Source organism: Symphodus melops (assembly GCF_947650265.1).
Source record: "Symphodus melops genome assembly, chromosome: 1".
NCBI lineage: Eukaryota > Metazoa > Chordata > Actinopteri > Labriformes > Labridae > Symphodus > Symphodus melops.
Window position 1 is genome coordinate 37,664,563 of NC_136691.1, and position 19,243 is coordinate 37,683,805.

Genomic DNA, 19,243 nt, shown 5'->3' on the forward strand with positions numbered 1-19,243 from the left:
TGATTTTAATTTGGTGAAGCAGTAGATTTCATCAGTGCCCCTGTGTTAATTATTAATACTCAAATGCCACATATTCAACATGTAAACACTAAGAGCAAGAATGGGTTGTGACCCGTGTTGTTTATTAGCATCCAAAATACACATTTTAAAAATGACTGAACATGATGAAAAAGTGTCAACGGGGACTCAAAGCTAAACTAAAGACTCTGAAAAATCAAACAGAACTTTTAGGGAATCATGAATTTATTCCAGAAAAGTCAACATATCCAGGACAAAAACATTGTTCCTATTACTATGAAAACTACATCAGGGTGAGTGATAAAGTAAAACACATGGCTCATTTGGAAAGTTATAACATCTTTGTACTAAAACAACTTGAAAGTACAAATAAAAAGTAAAAAAAAACATGCAACAGTGTTTTAAAGTTCATTAAGTCAAACTCACTACATGAACTTCAAAATACAGTAAGTATGAAAAGGAGAGAGATTAGACGTGGGGTTTAAAATCTGCGTTGCTTGTTAGGTCCATAGTCTCCAGGGGCAGGGACACCTCTGGGGAAGCCCCCCTGTCCTCCTCCGGGCATGTTGTTGTTTCCTGGGCCGGCCATCAAGGGGGTGTTTTCAGCAGCCATGCCAGGAGTTCCAGCAGGACCAGAATTTCCACCCATAGAGTTTCTGTTCATGGGCATCCCGTGGTTGCCCATATGCATCCTCATTTCTTGCTCCCTGTTTTCAGAGAAGTTACCCCTGAAGCCCTCCTGCTGCCTCTTCATCAGCTCCTCATTGCGCATCCTCATCTCCTCCTCCCTCCTCCTGCGTTCCTCCTCCTGTCGGATCTCGGCCTGTTTCCTCTTCTGCACCTCCAGATTGTGGAGCTCCTCCATCCTCCGCAGCTCCTCCTGCCGCCTCAGCAGGTCCTGTCTCATCAGCATCACCTGGTGCTCGTGCCTGGCTGCTTCCATCTCTGCCTCCAGCTTCTCCTGAGCCTCCTTCATGTTGCGGTCCACCATTTCATACTGCTGCTTCTCCATCTCCATCAGGGCCTTCCAGCGCATGGCGTACTCGTACTCAAAAGAACCTGGCTGAGCAAATCTTGGGGGCTGCTCACGCTCTTTGTGGTATTGCTGGTTTTTGTTTATCAACTTTTCTGACAGACCCTCCTCCTCATCCAACTGCTCCATCGGCTCCACCGTAACAGGTCGAGGGAAGGCTGTGAGGAGATAGGCACCATCACCACACTTATCCAAAGCCTTTCTTGCAGCTGGCTTTGAGGTGTACTCCACTATTCCCTTCCCTGTTGGCCTCCCTCGGTCATCCACTATGACCACAGCTCTTTCTATCTGACCAAACCCAGCAAAGGCCTCCTCCAGTAGCTCATTAGACACAAAGTCAGGCAGGTTTTTCACAGTCAAAGCTGCACCGTGGGTTGCAAACCTGACCCGTATGGGCCTGCCTTTAAACGGGGTGTCATCCAGCTCGGCCCTGGCGATCTCAGCGATGATCCTTGTCTCCAGGCGGATGAAGCCGAAGCCTCTCTCCTTGTTGATGAAGATCTCACTGGCCTTCCCGTACTTGGCGAACATCTTTTCCAGATCCTCCTCTGTGACTCCGCTCGGTAAGTTTCCTACAAACAACCTGCTGCGCTGTGTGAAGGTTTTCTCCCCCGGCTTCCTGAAGCTCTGCAGGTCCAGGGTTAAGGCCTCATTTGGGTCGTTCTGCTCGGTAGGCTGCTGGCCATTTGTGTTTGACCCCCCGGGTCTTTTCTGGTCTCCCTGGCGGTTGGGGCCGTGATTCTGCTGTGGGCCTCGGTTTCCCTGCATCTTTTCCAACTGAATTAACACCCGAACTGAGAATTTGCTTAGTTAAAACACGCAAACTCTTACCAGTTAGTGGCGCACAAAGAGCTGCAAAAATGGCGAGCCTGCGTGCTACCGCGACGCTATTATGACGTGAATTACATGCGACCCGTTCATTGAAACAGTGACGTAGTTTTTTTTTACGACTGTCAGACAAAAACAAAAAGCAGGCTTTTTCTTTTTTCTTTACATGTTAAAATAAAATAACTGTTGTTGAAGCTGATGGCACATAAGGTCTTATTTTGTGATTATAATACCCAACATTTCCTTTTTTTCGTACTCTGTATTAATTCTCGCGAGAATACGTGAGCGACGTAATAACAATGTTGCACTGAACGGGTTATTTCGCGGGAACAGGTCTGTTAACAAGGACTGAAATCAGTCTTCCCTGGAAAATATAGCTTAATATTTGGTTTAATACGGTTACAGCGGAAGTCTATTAGAAGGTAAGGTCTCTCGATGAGCTACAGTAGAGGTTATCGATCAACAAATCGATATCTAATAGCTGTCTTCACCGTAAAGTCAGGTTAAAACGTCTTCTTACTAACTTGTTTATTACGATGCTGGCCATTCAGTTTTATTTTAAATAGTAAATTAATTACTTTTATGTTTTCCCTTTGCTCCAGGACCGACATGTTCTCCGACGTGAGCGCCCAGAAGCCGGGCCCCTCTCTGCTCTGTCGACCCGCCTCCGAGGACCAGGACCCGGTGTTTGAGAGGAGCACGCCGGCCTACAGTCCCTGTTCTGAGCGCTTCAAAGTGGGGGAGCGGAGCTTCAGTCGGCAGTATGCTCATGTTTACGCAGCAAGGCTGATGCAGATGAGGCCCTTGCTGTCAGAGAGAGCCCAGCAGAAGTGGGGTAATTTCAGGACATAGTTACAAGCGTCCGGGACTCATAACTATCTGATTAGTCATTCCCTGAACTTTCTATTATGTTTATTTTCTTTCTGCCAGGATCCGATGTGCTTATAAGGAAGCTGTGTGATCTGCAGACAGGGGAGCAGTGTTGCATTGTGGGAACCTTATTCAAGCGTATGGACCTGCAGCCATCTATCCTAAGAGAGATCAGTGATGAGGTCTGCAAATATAAAAAAAAAATCACAAGCTGACCCCCAACATAATAACATGCTGGCAGGTCTTTTGTGTCATGTCTCTTGTTTCTCTTGTCTCCTGCAGCACAACCTTCTGCCTCAGCCTGCACGAGCCAAATACATCAGTGAAACAGATGAGCTGATTCTGGAGGATGAGCTACAGAGAATTAAATTGGAGGGCAAAATTGACAGAGACAAGTGTGTCACAGGTCAGGATATATATATGTTACTGTCATTCCAAGGAATACAGGGAGACATTACTGAAACGCAGCTGTATAATTGCCTCCTAATGTTTTTCCTTTCAGGTAGTGTTATTGCAATATATGGAGCTGAAAGAAACGACGGGAAATTTACAGTTGAAGACTTTTGCATGGCTGATCTTCCTCCGCAGACACCAAGGCCGGCGCTCAGCTCTGACAGGTAAACTTGCTGAGTCACATCCTGTGTAAATGCCTCAGCCGGTATGGCTTATTCAATTGTAATGGTGTTGTCTTTCAATATCCAGGTTTGTGCTTCTGGCTTCAGGACTCGGTCTTGGTAGTAGTCAAGCTGACAGCATGCTGGGACTACAGTTACTAGTTGACATGGTAACAGGTCAGCTTGGTGACCAGGGTGAGCAGAGCGGGGCAGCGACAATCTCCAGAGTCTTATTGGCTGGAAACCTTCTGAGTCAGAACACCCAGGACAAAGATGCTTCAACAAAGGTAACCGAGACTTCTTAAGCTGTGTCTCACTCTCACACTTATTAACAAACACAGATTCTAAGTTTGACTCTTTGGACAAAAAAGAAAACGTGAACCTTCTCACTTAAAAACATTCAATACTGGGTTTGCTTTCTGTGCATGTTCAGGCAAAGTACCTCACCAAGAAGACTCAGGCGGGCACTGTGGACGCGATGCGTCTGCTGGATGAGTTGCTGATGCAGTTGGTGGTGAGTCTGTCTCCAGCTCTTTGCATCCTTATTTCTTTATTGCATTTTGTGCTTTTTATCAAAAAAACAATTAAAACAAGGTGCTGATATGTATTGGATTACATTTACATGTTTTCCTGTATAGTTACCCTCGTTATTGTCTCTGGATGTGGCTTAAAAGTAGTGACAACTATTCTGATAATAATTTTTTTTGATTATTTACTAAGTAAGCAGTTTGTCACACCCTTGGCGCTTAAATGTGGGGTTTAATTTCCTAACTTGACTCTTCTTATAGTTGGTGCTGTAAAATGTTCATTTTTATGTTATTTAAATCTTTTTCTTTGTAGTTGTATGGATGATTTCGTCTTTGATTCTAATAAGTATTAGAAATGATTATTGTTATTGCCCATGTATGGCTCTTTACTAATGTAAGGGAGAACATCACATGCTTTTAAAGATAGAGCGTCACTGCCCCCTGCTGTTTCTAGGCCTCAGTGCCAGTGGATGTTATGCCAGGCCAGTACGACCCCACCAACTACACCCTCCCACAGCAGCCTCTCCATCGCTGCATGTTCCCCCTCTCCTCCGTGTACCCCACGCTACAGTTAGCCTTCAATCCACACCAGGCCATTGTTGATGGAGTCAGGTAAAATGATACACAATCACCTTCTTCCATTTTGCTTTTAACTTTCAAATCCCAAGCAAGCCGACCGATGTTTAAAGCCCCTTTCTTGTGTTTTTTGATTGCTCTAAGGTTTCTGGGCACATCAGGCCAGAATGTGATTGACATCCAGAGGTACAGCAGCAGAGACAGTCACCTGGAAATACTGGAGGAGACGCTGCGGCTGAGACACCTGGCTCCTACTGCTCCTGATACTCTTGGTCATTCAAATGAGCTGACGAAAAATAAAACATGAATCCTGTTGTCTGTTTGTGCCGTACATTTACACGGTTTTCTGCACGTTGTTTTCAGGCTGTTACCCATTTTACCAAAAAGACCCTTTCATCTTGGAAGAGTGTCCCCATGTTTACTTCACAGGCAACGCCCCAACCTTTGAGTCCAAGCTCATTAAAGGTCAGTGTGTGAAGTTGTTGGATATTCATGTTGTACTTTATAGAGACTCCAAATGTTTTGATCATATTATCTCAGGCAGGCACACTCAGTGTCCTCTTTTAAATCTCTTGTTGAAATTCACCTTTATCAGTTGCTTTTCTTAATCGTTGGCATGGCTGTGTTTTTCTTTACCAAATTGTTATTGATAATCTATATCATTAGATTATTATTTGTCGATTTGTGAAATAGTTTTCACTCTTCTTGGTTTGTTTTAATTGTAAAGCACTTTGTAAGTTGAAAAGTGCTTTATAAATAGTTATTTAATGTAATGTGTTGTCCTCCTGATTCATGTACAGATAATTTGTCTTCCTCTTCTTGGCAGGTCCCGATGGCCAGGAAGTTCTTCTGCTTACTGTCCCAGAGTTCAGCAGCACCCAAACAGCATGTCTGGTCAATTTACGCACACTTGAATGTGAGCCGGTCAGCTTCTCTGCATTCGCCGCTGACGAGGATGAGGAAAGCGAGATGAATATCAGTCACTGAGGCGTCAGGACCTCAAACATCATGACATGCTGACACTTCTTGGACCCGACTGAGAGATTACATTTGAGTGTCCCGCTCTTCGGATTGGAGACAGTTTGAATTTGCCACACTGATCCTGTAAAGAATCATAAAGGTCATTAGATTATGTTAACAAAAAAAATCAGTGTTAACGAGGAAAGAGAAGACAAGCATTGTGTATGAACAAGCCTTTATTATAAAAATCTTTTTCACCACAGCTGTATCTGAGGAAACTCCCCCCACCCCCTGACTCCTCTGTTACAAATGCTTTTGTACCTTTAATGACTGCTCATACTGTAAAAATGTGTCTGCCATTGATGAAGACAGTGTAAATATTTCAACCCTGGTGAAATGTAAAAATGTCATGACTTTTGTTTTGTGCATCAACAATAAAACTCATGAGTTATAAAGTCTCATAAAAAAGACTGAATGACAGAACAGTGACAGTATCAGTTTCTATGAAGAGGCATTTTGTCAAGTAAGAGATCTATTTAATCAATAGAGTTACTATTCAGGAAAGTCCAACAGCAAACATGTAGCAAAGAGACATGTATTTGACTTTTGTATGACATGACAGTGGGAACTAGGGGAGCTAATAGGACTGGTGCGTGTTTACTGATGTGTGGTCATTTTAATAGTCATCTATCTTGTACTCATAGTTATAATCCAGGATGGAGTCTGTGAAACCGCCAGGCGTCGATGACTGTCCCTCCCCTATGACCCACGAGTCATACCAGGATGTGGTGGTCTCTGTAGTTGTGGGAATTGTGGTTGTTGGGGGTAGCGTCGTAGTTGATCTGAGCCTCATTAATTTCTGTTGCCTAAGGCGACGTAGACGAGCTATCTTTAGCCTCTTCTGCTGCTCGCCACTGAGGTGTGAGCTCCCTGAATACCCGGTGTTGCCATTAGCCACACGCCTGTTTCCATAAGTAACAGCAGGGTACTGTACTTTGTTGTTGCTGTAGCTGAGTCGAATTGGTTTGTTGCCATGGAGGGCCATGATCTGCAGACACAATTTAAGACACTTTTTTAAGAACGGGAGAGACAGGCACTGAGGTTGTGGTTAATTCAGCAGAGGAGTGCCTCACCTGTTTAATCCGGTCCCAGTTGGACTTGGCCAGGTTGAAGCTGCAGGGAGTTGCTCCTGACTGATAACCCACCACACACAGTTTGGTCACCGGGGAGAAACCCTCAGCCCGAGCTGTCACACGGTACTCCCCAGGGTTCAGCAGCCGCCAGAAGTCTCCTGTTGGTGCTACAGTGACAAAGAGAAAGCAAATGTTTAGTTTTAAGCAATGACAGTGCATTCATTCTGTTTCAAGGCACCAGAGACGAAGCAAAGACTGCATAAAAATAAGTGAAAGTAGCTACAATTAAGTCATATATTTATGTTTTAAGTCTTAATGAAGCCTCGAGTCCTTCATTATGTCTGTCATAGTCTTTTTTTTTTTTAACCAGAAGTGACCAAATTCTGATGACAGGTTAATTGTAACATCTTTATTCTACTTGTAACATCACTGTTGTAAAGACTTACCTTGTATCCTGCTTTATCCTCCATTTTATTCAAAGTGGAACCATCATTCTCAAATTACAATGTTATTTTCCCGCCTTAAATTTCAAGATTAAAGTTGCGCATTTACAAGAATTAAGTATTTTATTAAATATGAATATTATTAGGTTATAAATATTTTAATTCTGCTATGGTGTAAATTATTATTCAGAAATTTTATATATCAGAAGAGCAGCCTCAAACCTCAAAGCCAATTCTCGATCACTAAAGAGATTATTTCCTCCAATCATTGTGGGTCTTTCTTGGGAAATGGAGAATATTTGGAGTATATTTTCAGGGTCCTGATACTCATGACAAAGTAAAACCCAAACACAACTAATTGGATATTTTGAGACCTTGTCAAACTTTTATTATATAGCAGGTCATGCCACTTAAAGTTAATACTCAATCTGTATTAATGTCATAAATTTACTAATTTAATCTCATTTTCATACATTTACCACTTCCTTCTCAAAATACTTTAGTCTCGAAATCTTAGATTTTTTACCCCTGAATTTGGCCCTCATACTCCATAAAAAATGCAGATCACATTTTTTTTTAAAAGGCACAATTGGAGATCTTTTACATATATATGCAAATATTTAATGATAGCTAAGAAAAGGATGTCGTATACCTGTAGTGACATCATGGTTGACTCCCTCTACAGACACGGTGGCGTTTCCAATAGGGTTGCCCTGCTGGTCTTTCACAATGCCCCTGATTCCACGGTGCACCTAGATGCCGTAAAGGGGGGGGGGGGGATCTTATGTTACTGTGATCCTACATTGTTCAAAGACATGTCAGAGTCATTTATGCTTACCTGCTCCATGAAAATGAGCATTGCTTCTCTGTTCTTCTCCCACTCTCTGGCCAAGTCACTCTGATGAGGAAACTTATCACATCCAAGGAATATGGACAGCTCAAAACAGTTGGTGTGCAGGTAGCTGAAATCATTCATACCTGAAGATGTGTGAACATAACACGTCAACCTCTGTGCCAGCATTACACACAATGTCCACCAGGGTGCAGTAAGTCCATTACCTGCAAACCCAGAAGCTTTTAACTTTGTGGCCTCTACTTACTTCCTGTGATTGGCTTCCATTTGGCCCGATTGACGATGCCGTGCACCCCTGCAGAGTTGTCCCCATGGCAGGAGCCGTGGTAGTTGTGTGTCATGGTGAGATGGGTGGAGGCATAGGACACAGCCAGCCACCTGAAGAGAGACTCGTCTGCAATCACCCGAGGCTCATCCTCAGGCTCGCCATACTGGTAGCCAGCACTTCTTCCTCTGTCATCTTCTTCCTCCTCTCTGTGACCGTAACCTTGGTTGTAGCTGGGGTCGTAGCCGTTGTCGTAGCCGCGGTCATTACCACGGTCGTAGCCACGGTCATCGCCACGGTCATCGCCACGGTCATCGCCACGGTCATAGCCACGGTCATAGCCATGATCATAGCCACGGTCATGGTCGTAGCCCTGGCCCCTCCACTCCTCCTCTGGCTCTGCATATCCTCTTCCTCTCCAGTCTTCCTCTGGCTCCTCTTGGTAGCCCCTCCCCCACTCGTTCACATCAAAACTTTCTTCCTCGTACCTGTAAGAAATGATTCCAGTTGGTAAACATTGATTGCAGCTCTGAGAGATTCATGGAGAACTATGTAGGGCAAACATAAGAACATATTTAGACAACAAATGTGTGTAAAGCAAAGAATCAACAACAGAACACAGTGGGTAAAAGGAAAGAAATAGCCATACTGTCTCTTCTTGCGACTGAGGGCTTTCTGGCTTTGAGCGGGCTTGTTGGGACGTAAGCTGTCATAAGGATAGGCCACAATCGACTCCCCGCCCTGGAAGTTCGCACCCAGCACAAATGGATGGCTTTTCATCCAGTTGATTATGGCCCTGGTTTCCACAGCAATCTGGAACAAAAACAGAAGGATCCACATCACATAAATAGTAACATAGAGCCAAAAACCAATGTTAGCTCAATCAAAATACTCTTAAATCTTGTTTATTGAGGCCACAACCACCTTTATACGGTTATCAAATTCCCTATAAAACAGTGTCGACTTTACCGAGCTGTTGGTCTCAAAGCTCTCTGGGATAGGAACATGGTGGTTGGGGGTAAGTTTGGGCACCATGCCTTTATCCTCAGCATCCCACAAGATACTGTTCAGGTCAGGAAAGTTTTGGAAGATGTCAAAGCCTCCGTCTGTGAAGTGTCCTGTTCTCCATCCACTCAACTCTGATCCCTGCAGAAGAGAATTTGGATAGGCGACACATGCAGCAAAGTTACCACAGACAGCTACAAGATGATTCACTCGCATTTTCTGGATGGTTTTTATTTTTCTGTGCCAATTTAGTACAAACATGACTATAACAGGCCACTTACTGCTTCAAGGGCTTCAACTTGTCCATCAGGGTTGAGCGAGGGAACTAGGTGGATACGTATTCCCTCCACCAGTCGCTGAGCCCTGGGGTTTCTGTCTTTGTACTCTTTGCACAGATACTGCATAAGAAGCAGTATCATCTCTCGACCCACTGCCTCGTTTCCATGAAGACCAGCCGTGAAGCGGAACTCTGGCTCACCTGCAGAGACAACCAAACAAGACTCTAGCTGTTTGTCTCTCAACCATAATCAAAGACTCCCACCTGGTGTTTATTAGGATTTTCATGAATCTTCTGTGGTGCCATTGTGGCCCAACAGTCCTCTGGTGTTCATTTTAACCGATCACTATTTCAGGCTGTCAAGCTGGTTTTGCTTTGGTTGGAATGAAAACATGCCTGAGGATTTGAATGGTATTTAAAACACTTGATATAAAAGCTTGCGTTATTAGACTTTTATTTTTCTAAATAATAGTTCTTTATGCTTGTTTCAAGGCTGTGAGACATATTCACACCTATTTCGTGCTCGGTGGGGTTGCCAGAGATGACCATAGCCAGGATTTCCAGTCCCTTAGTGCTGCGGCCCAGACTGTAGATGCTGGTGATGTTGGGACACTCGTCATGCACCGACTTCATGAGCTGAATACATAAGAGACAGAAACAGTCCTCAAATTTAGAAATGATTTAGGAACAGGCGTAGGATACCTTTCAGACTGCACCATAAGACCTTTTCCACATGTATTTAAGGGCAGCTGAACATCTCTTCAGCTTATTAGGGGATGAAAATGTCTTTCTGATTTTTATTTTTCATTGAAAAAGCTTTAAAAATCCTCAATACTGCTGTTTAAAGTTCTGAAAATGTGGATGCTTAGAAGTTCACTAGGGTGGTTCGAACCTCTTTGTTCACTTGCTAACTATTTTGCATTTCAGGTCACAACATTTGGAGACGCTTGACAATGATTTGTGTTCATTCTCGATCAGAGGAAGGATTCTTTCTTAATCAGGATGTGTTTGTGAAGATACTCACAGTAACCATCTCTGTGTAGCTGTGATGTTTGAACTCCACGTAATCTACTGGAGTCACTTCATTTTGCCTGTACAGAACATCAGCTGGATCTGTCGTGGAAGAATGAGGAGATACTTATAACCAATTTGTGCAGGCTTTGGTCACATGCATGGAAGCTGTGTTCATGTGAGAGGCTCACCAGGCAGGGGGCAGCCCAGGACCTCTAGCCTCATACACAGAGAGCCGTTCCAGCTCTGAGGGACGATGCGGATGTAGCGAGCCAGCACTGGCTCTGCCAGCTGGTTCATCACTGGAGTGTCTTTATCGTCGTTTCCGAAGAACAACTAGATTAAAGACAGGAGGGATAAAAAGTGAACCAGGGAACAAAGAGAGATACACCATCCAAGATATCCAAGAGTGAGAAAATATTTCAACTGAACTCACCCAGTCTGAATAACCGTCATGGATGGTTGTCCATTCTCTGCTGTCGTTGCTGAAAGCCAGGTAGTAGGACGTCACAAAGTCGTTTCTGGAAATAGAAATCACAAGGTAGTCAATATGTTTAATGTATTTATTTAATTTATGTTTATGTCAGATTAAATGTGTGCTTCTCGTGTGTTGGTTACATACTCATTCATGGAGTCTCGTCCTTGAGTGATGACTCCCGTGAACTCTGTCTCCCTGCGAGCATCAATCTCAAACCAGTGGATCTTGTCCTCTGAGTTTGCGCACCATGCTCCCCCTCTCATGCTGTCTTCATCATCTGAGCCCTAAGAAGAAAAAATGTCACATCATCAAACACTGTCTTCAAAACTATTTGACATCGTTTTGAGTTTTCTAATTAAACATGAGCTGTGGTAAGCAAAACGTATGACTCAGCTGCTCAAACAATTCTTTGACAATAAAGTTAAAAAAAAGTCAGCTACTGGAAGCGACAGACTCAGCTAAAACAGTATTTTCCAACATGTGTCTTGTATCTGGTGTTTAATTCGAGGCCTGGCAGTGTGTAAGTGATAGCTGCTGTGTATGTAAGACCACTTGTGTAGCAGTTGTGCTCTGATTGTTGTCTACCTGCATGTTCAGTCTCGCCCTCTGAGGTGCAAAGATATACTGAGATATGGAAGAGGCTGAAAGCTGGTCCGGCTCAATCTTATGGGACTCCATCCCAAGGGGTGGACACTCTGCCACACAAACCGAGATAATCAAATAATATGTTAATCATATTAGCAAAGCTTGTGCCATGTTTTCCCAGATTTGAACAGACAGTAGACTCACTCTTTGGCTCTTTGAAGACACGTGGTCTGTTCCTGGCTCGTTCCTCTGCCTCCTTCAGCTTCTGCACTCTCTCTGGAAGAAGTCAGAAAACAGACTTCATGAAAAAAAAAAAAATTCTTCCTTGGCTAAACGTTTCCTCTCTTTCCGTCTGCCCAGAAATGATCTAGGAACTCATCATTACTTTTGAAAATTTCACGTGCCAAAAATCCCTAAGGGGACCTGGAAGGTTGGAGTGTGGAGAAAAACAACCCAGATGTTATGATTTCCCTCCTAGACTCTGATCAAAATTCATATCATCCTGATCCAGAGGGTTGACTTTAAAGAAGACTAGCATCATCTCCCATTTATCACTGTCAGTATTCATATTCTGACACACTTTGTTGCTCTTTGACATTGTGGTTTATAGCTTGTTGTATGGTTGCCCAAAGGTCTTACCCACTGTGGGAATGCAAAATGTAAGACAAACTCTTGCAGCCATTAGCGTACACTGATGTGTGTAGGGGGAGACTTAAATCTGCTTGTGTTGTCAGACCCCTAAAAAACCCTAAGTGTTTGCACAAAGTTGATTTTTTAAAATACTTTTCTTCTCATCCACACAGGAAGTGCCCTCTTGACACCAACTCTGATGGTGCTGTATATCAGTGTCTCGGGGCTCGCATTAACCACCAGCTAACCTCCTCTCTACATGCAGCAGACACGTGGCGATAAAGTTACAACATCCTAACTCTGTAATCTCTCTTTGTTGCATCTTTTCATTATTATTACTCACACTAATCCTCTGCATGTGGATCATTCTCAGTGCGGTCCCGCTTTTGTTCACTCAGCTTCAATTGGGCTCACAAGAGACTTCTAAACTTGCACAAATAATCTCTGTTTTGTTTTTTTTGTTTGAAAGCATGAACTTTTGTCCCTGTTGTACCACAGGATTGCTGACATTAGTGTTGAAGGAAATCACATCTGCATCGTCTTATGAGAGAAATAGGATCCCAAGGAGTGATCACTTTGGAGCGGTTATCTAGGAGTACTTTTGAACTGAGGGCACAGGCTGTGTTCCTTGCTTCAGTAAAGACAGGGAAGTATGTAGTGTGACATGATTTAGTACATGATTATGTAAGGAGAAAAAAAAAAGATCCATATGTAAGTTTTCTTACCTCTCTCTTCTCTCTCCCTTTCTTTTGCTGCTCTCTCCCGTTCCTTCTCCAACCATTTGTCTTCTTTCCTTCCTGTGACAAGGGTCATTTTATAAATAAATACACCAACAGTGGGTTTATTTATGACTTTATAAAATTTGTGTGAGCTGTTAAGAAATGCTCTGTGTCCACGTACCATATTCGTCATAATCTTCGTACCACGTCCCTTCATAAGGAGAAGAGGTTGTCGGCTCCTCTGTGTAATAAAAAAAACCCAAATGTGACTCTTTCATTCATTCATTCAGAACCACTGCTACATTACAAATCAGATGCTATTAGATTAAGTGGTGAGATGTGTAAAGTTTTACAGTAAAGTACAGCCCTGGTTTATTCAACCTCAGCCTTTGGTGTCTGTTTGGATACCACTGTGACGCCTTCCAAGTCATTCAGCTGCTAAATCTTTCATTTACAAGTATATAAACAGAGTTGTGATCTAATGACAGGATAGTTTTGTCGACTCCGTGGAACAAACAAAACCGCCCACTCCTGTTTGGAAAGTAGGGCAGGTTAACTCTAATGTTATTCCCATGTGTTGCTCATGATTTGTCATCTGCAACATGTTTAGAGACAAAGATAGACTGAACGTCTTTCTCAAAAGTCGGATGATTTTTTAAACTGAATGGACATCTCAAAATGTTGATTGATGGATATTAATAAGAAGGGAATTTTCCGCATATTTGAGTGACGGCACTTACCTGTTAGTGTTTCTACTATGATTTCAGGGCTGACCTCTTTACCGTCGGGGAATGGAAGATTATCCGGCACCTCAACTGCAGCAGTGAAAACAATGAAACACAATAAACTTTAAAAAGTTCAAACTGAGAAATGATTTGAGTAACAGAGGTGGACTACGACATATGAAAGTAACGGGCAAGTGTGAGTGAATCAGTGGAAAGGTTGGAGGAGCAGTGGTACGGAACAGTCTGCTGGAAACACACAGTAATGACAACATGTCCGGTCCGGTCCGGATAAGTGTGACTGAACCACACTACACTTTCCAACATCTGAGTCTGTGGAAAAGAAAGTCAGACAGTGCTGAATTCAGGTGGACAGAGTCTGGAGGCGATATCAACCACTGTGAAAACTTTTAGCATCAATACTGAGCTTAAATTCTTCTGGATCATTCTGGAAGTATTAGTTACTTAGGGTTATAAGTAAGAAATAAAACGGCTTAACTTTGGTAAAGTGATATCAATAAATCTGTCTGTCACCATAGACACCTAATTCTTTAAATCATATCAAATTGGTGAGCTTTTTAAAAAGTAAAGTCGCTATTTCGACACAAAGATTTAGTTTGTGGCAGCAAACTCAGACCTAAGACTCTTACTTCAACAGCAGTGAGTCATTAAAATGTTTTGCCTGTATCATTGCAAAGTTCAAATGTTTTTGAGCCACTCTAAAAACGCCTTAAATCATGTTGTTAAGACTCATTGTAAGCTGACCGTGTTATTCTTCTACTTATCACAGTCTTCTCTTTGGAGGTTGAATTAACATTTTCCAGAAAGTTGTCTTTTTGATGTACGGAAAGTTATGTGTGTGTTTTCTACAAGCCTTCCAGATGAGTCATTTGGTTTTCTCTGTGATCAAATTAAAGACAAATTCATCCATGAGGAGATCCACTATAACCACTTCCTGCTCTCCATCTTTGAAACACATTCCAGCCACACATGTTTCAACCAGGTTTCAATGATTCATGATTGACTATTTGCAAGCAATAGTGTCCGGACAATGAGGAGAAAGAATATGATGTTAAACAATTACATGGAACATAAAATACATAGTTAATGGCCTAACTTATACTGTACCATGTGCCCATCTGCTTTAAAACCAATGAAATATATAAAACTCACTTCTATCAGCTGATGGGACAAACTGTCTCTTAAATTGAGTACACTTAAAGATTTCTTCTTTAAGATATTATCTGGACTCTCAGTTCTGTTAATCTCAAATGATCACTTACAACAAAAAATGTCACAATAAAAAGGATTATGCAGGATACATTTTGGCCAAATAATACTTTAGTTTAATCTTAGTTTAAATATACTTTAGTCTTCCTTTTTGTCTTGCAAAGAATCATATCTGCCATGGCACCACTTACTGGATTATTATGGCTCAATCTTTTTCATGTTTGATAAACTGTCCCCCCACAAAAATCCAGTAACAACACAAAGCAGAGAGTCAAACTTACAAGTGGCATCCCAGTAATCGCTTTCATCTGTCCCAGCCTTCCCATCGACCTCTGGGGCAGGGGGTGTGGGATCAGACTCTTTCCAGTAGCTGTCATAGTTATCAGTCACCGGAGCGTATGGATCTTTCCCGTCTGGAGTCCAGTAGTTGTAGGAATCAGGCGCCGGGGTCAACTGCTCTCTCTCTGCTGGTTTCCAGTAGTCATCATAGACATCTGTCACTGGAGCAGCTGGGTCTTCTTCCTCTGGCTTCCAGTAGTCATCATAGACATCTGTCACTGGAGCAGCTGGGTCTTCTTCCTCTGGCTTCCAGTAGTCATAAGGTGGATCTGTGACTTCGGGCTGAGGCCTGGATGTTGTGGGCTCAGCCTCCCAGTAGTCACCTTCCTCTGGTTTCCAGTACTCGTCTGACAGAGAAACAGGTCAAAAGATTGAATGTTGGTGGGCTCAGATTAATGTTTCTGTTTTTTTGGTTCATATTTAGAAATGATTACAAACAAATACTTCATTAGAAATATAACACAAGGGGCGCTAGCAGTAGTGGCACAGCTCCTGGTCCTGACCCTATTGGATGCAGGACAATAGGACTTTGATGTCTAATAAGTACTTGTACAAGCTGTCTCTTCAAATTTCAATTCTTAAACACTAGCTCACTTTTAAGTAAAGGAAAATTGAGGGGTCCAAAATCACCTTCCTAAGGGACTGTGCACAAATGATTAAGGTCAGCAAAGGGATGGACTGTGTTTTTTCTTTTCTCCTGAGAGAACTTTATTATTTTCTTGAGAGTAGAGGAGGGCCTTTTAACTTGTAATAACATTTAAATTGACATAAACAATGTGACATCACTTGATATAAGGGCCCTCTGTAACCACAAATTGCTGAATCCAACATGTTTCATAGTAAACCAAATCAAAGTAAAGTCCTGTAAACACACTTGTAATGTTTAAAACGGGTGGAGTTCCCCTCTAAAATCTTTAATTTTCGCCTTAGTCTACGTAATGGTGGAAAGTTCTACCATACCAGGAATTTGTTTTATGAGGTGAAGGATCTTGAAGTCTTTCTATGACAGGTGATGTCTAAATGAAATAAAAATTCAATGGTGGGTCAAATCTCGACCCACCAGATCGTTGCTGTATGGTTCCCCCATGTGTCACTCACCTACATCAGGATAAGCGTAGTCTGTGAATGGCTCAGTGGGCGGTTCAGTTGGGATTGCTGGAGGCATCAGAAGGACAAAGGGTCAATGTCATTCACTCAATCCAAAGTCAATTCTGTGCACACTTCACTTTGTCTTCACCTGTTGTGGTTGGTGGGAGCGTCGTGGTCGTCTGCCTGTCTTTCTTCTTTCCCTTCTTTTCAGTTTTGGGCTTTTTGGTGGCGTTTGGATCTTTGTTCTTCTTCTTGTCCTTCTTCTTCTTTTTGCCTTCTTCTGGGGCTCTTCTCACTCGTCCCACAACACCTGACAAAAAAAAAGAAGAAGAAGAAGGAAGGTTTCCCAAAATCACACATAGTTGACTTTGCGTTACAGTTAACTTAAGCACTAATAAGTATAAATATTCATGCATAAATTACTTTCTTTTTCTTTGAGCTCTCTGCTTGATGAGTCCCATATCACCAGCCCAAACCCTGGGCTGGGCAAATTCATCAATATATGAAAGTACTGCTTTAAAATCCAAGGCCCATGTAGCATGGTATATATATATATATATATATATATATATATATATATATATATATTCAACATTCAACATTCATCATTCAAGAGCATTGTAAGAATGCAACTGTGCAATTATTACTTTCCAGCTCTGCCAGGGAAAAGCCAGACAGCCAGATTTTATTTTAGTGGCTGCTTGAGGTCTATCAGTATTTCCCTCTGAGGTTGTCTGAAGTTCTGAGACACTTTCATGGAAAACACTTCTCTATCTTTCCATTAGTCTTGCTCGATTTACCAGGAGTCAGTTTTAATTACAGAAAATCTGTCAGACATTCAAAAGTGTATCAGTTTCACCTCAGCAACATGATAATAACCCACCAGTGATGCTATTAAAGAGCTTCTTTTATCTGATGTGTATAAATCTAAGCTAAGCCGTTCTTTTAGCATGACTGTGCAACAGAGTCAGCATTAATCATGCAGCAACAGACGCAGTGGAAAAGGTCAGTGTCATAAGAATCTGCCTGTGAGATGCTTGACACTAAAACTCAGACTCAGAGTCTTTCTGGCTTACTTGGTTTGAGCCAAAGAAATTCATTTGTTTTGTTTTGTTTATTCTGTGCTGTGGAGACATAGTTGTGAAAAGGTTACCACCTGGACTTTGTTATGTTGTCAAAGACTGAATGTTTGTGTCTGTGTTTGGTCTTCCAATGCATCTGGGAGCTCAGAATGTAACTAACTAGCTGTGATGTCTTGTTCATGTGGAAATGTTTTTGGGTTGTTTTTTTTTTTTTTGTGGAAAGACGACTCTACACTTACCTGCCTGTGCAGCGTCCTTTGTGTCTCTTTTGTCCTTTTTACTCATTCCCAGTGGATGTGGGTCCACTGTGAGTCCATGCTGCTCACTTTCTGGGTCATCAAGGGACTCGTCTTGTAGCTGATTCCCTGCCTGCCTCTCCCCTTCAGTCTCCCGGAGAGCAACTATCCCCCCTGCACTCTCCCCTCCTTTGGGGATCAAGAGGCAGCACAGGGCCAGCAGAGCCACAGACACAACCACAGTCTGGCTTTTCATACCTGATACTCGTCCAACTGCACAATACTTTCAATTCAGCCGTCCAAAGCTTAGTCCAACTTTGTCTTTCCACCAGAAAATTCCTTGTCTGCCTTCTCTTGCAATGTGATCCACACTTTTACTCCAGCAAGGAAACTTCTGCAGCTCCACAGCCACAGTGACAAGCAGGCTCAGAGTGGGCTTGACGGAGATGGAGTGGGAGGGGGGTAGGGATCTGCGGGTTAGGGAGGGAGGTGGGTTTGAGAGAGACAGAGGGAGAGAGAGGAAAGCAGCAATCCAGTCTAATGAGTAGACTGGGTTTCTAATTGCCCTGCAGCAAGGGTCAGCTGAAACAACACAGTAAGGCCAGAGGATCCCCTTCACCTGGCTGACGAGTCACAACAGGTGCAGGGCTCAGACAGGAGGTGGTGGGGGGGAGGTTGGTAAAGGAAGGAAGGTGAGGCCTCAGACAAAAGGGTTTGCACCCCCTCAGAAAGAAGACAGTTCCTATTTTGTCCAAGGTTTCTGTTGAATTCCTTGCTGGAGAGCCTTCACCCTGCAGACCCACTGCAGAGAGGAACAGCAGGAGAGAGGAGTCACTCCAAGGACCCTGAATTCCACAACAAGAGGAGGAGGAGGAGGAGGAGGAGGAGAAAGAAGCTACAAGGGTTGGATAAGGATTTTGTGTGCGTTAACAAAACCAAACACTGTTCATCATCAGAGGGAGAGATATAAATAGAATGAAAACAGGCAGGAGAAGAACATACATCTGCTCTCAGTCCAGAATTTGTTTTAGTTGAATTGACCTTTCTGCTCTGTCGTTCTTTCCTCATTGTGTTGTGAAAGCGCTCATTCTGCTTTCTGGAAAAAAGGTTATGGCAGAGACTAGGGGCCATGGAGGAGTACACACACACACACACACACACACACACCAGGAGAATTGTTTCAGCAGATGACAGAATTATAACCTTTTAAGATTCAGTGTTTTTTTTGCAACCCCCCCATCATCTTTCTCCACCTCTGTGTTTGCAGAGCCTGTCAAGGCCTTCAGCATGGTGACAGACGTGACTACACTTTTAGCCTTGACACATTTTAAATTGTCAAAATAATAATTAAAATAGGAGTTTAGGTTAAAAAAAAAAGTAAAGAAAAGATACTGCAGTGCATAATATGCAAACATGTAATCAACGCAAGTGAAGTTAATGTTTCACAAGATTCCCCAAAACAGTTTCGAATGATAGTTTTATTGTCCAGGCTGTATTTGAGCATAAAGCAGAGTCATCAGAACATCGTGCAGCGAGAGGAAAGCTGACACGGAAATGGTTTCAAACTGAGCGGGTTTTCAGGTGAAATCACTAGAAGGTACATACACATTAACACACCTGCTAAACAGTTCAGTATACATCACAGGCTTGTATTTCAATATTGTATTAAAAGAAAGACTGTGGAGAATTTCATTGTAAGACAACGACAACATACAAATAA

The 19,243-nt window shown here is 42.7% G+C and overlaps 3 protein-coding genes across 4 annotated transcripts; 1 reads left to right on the forward strand and 2 right to left on the reverse strand.

The window, feature by feature from the left end:
* Nucleotides 1-227: 227 nt before the first annotated feature.
* LOC306828684 (non-POU domain-containing octamer-binding protein-like) lies at nt 228-1,978 on the reverse strand. Its single transcript, XM_079351227.1, has one exon. It carries the CDS (start codon nt 1,817-1,819, stop codon nt 500-502), a length of 1,320 nt encoding a protein of 439 aa, XP_079207353.1. The 5' UTR covers nt 1,820-1,978; the 3' UTR covers nt 228-499.
* Nucleotides 1,979-2,157: 179 nt separating this feature from the next.
* On the forward strand, nt 2,158-5,913 carry pold2 (polymerase (DNA directed), delta 2, regulatory subunit). 2 transcript variants are annotated; one of them, XM_079351211.1, is made up of 11 exons: nt 2,158-2,301; nt 2,482-2,714; nt 2,810-2,931; nt 3,032-3,155; nt 3,252-3,366; nt 3,452-3,650; nt 3,797-3,877; nt 4,345-4,502; nt 4,611-4,738; nt 4,830-4,931; nt 5,293-5,913. In XM_079351211.1, the coding sequence occupies exons 2-11, from the start codon at nt 2,489-2,491 to the stop codon at nt 5,451-5,453; spliced, it is 1,416 nt and encodes a 471-aa protein (XP_079207337.1). In that variant the 5' UTR covers nt 2,158-2,301; nt 2,482-2,488; the 3' UTR covers nt 5,454-5,913. The 2 variants fall into 2 exon arrangements, with proteins under 2 accessions (XP_079207337.1, XP_079207338.1); XM_079351212.1 differs by having other exon boundaries at nt 2,292-2,381.
* On the reverse strand, nt 5,645-18,333 carry aebp1b (AE binding protein 1b). Its single transcript, XM_079351185.1, has 22 exons — nt 17,527-18,333; nt 16,354-16,515; nt 16,215-16,271; nt 15,059-15,463; nt 13,566-13,640; nt 13,007-13,066; nt 12,832-12,903; nt 11,681-11,752; nt 11,477-11,586; nt 11,036-11,175; nt 10,850-10,934; nt 10,605-10,749; nt 10,427-10,515; nt 9,915-10,038; nt 9,407-9,603; nt 9,090-9,266; nt 8,770-8,933; nt 8,103-8,608; nt 7,841-7,980; nt 7,655-7,754; nt 6,560-6,726; nt 5,645-6,474 (listed from the first exon to the last, which is right to left on the reverse strand). The coding sequence occupies exons 1-22, from the start codon at nt 17,777-17,779 to the stop codon at nt 6,103-6,105; spliced, it is 3,672 nt and encodes a 1,223-aa protein (XP_079207311.1). The 5' UTR covers nt 17,780-18,333; the 3' UTR covers nt 5,645-6,102.
* Between the last annotated feature and the right edge of the window lie 910 nt (nt 18,334-19,243).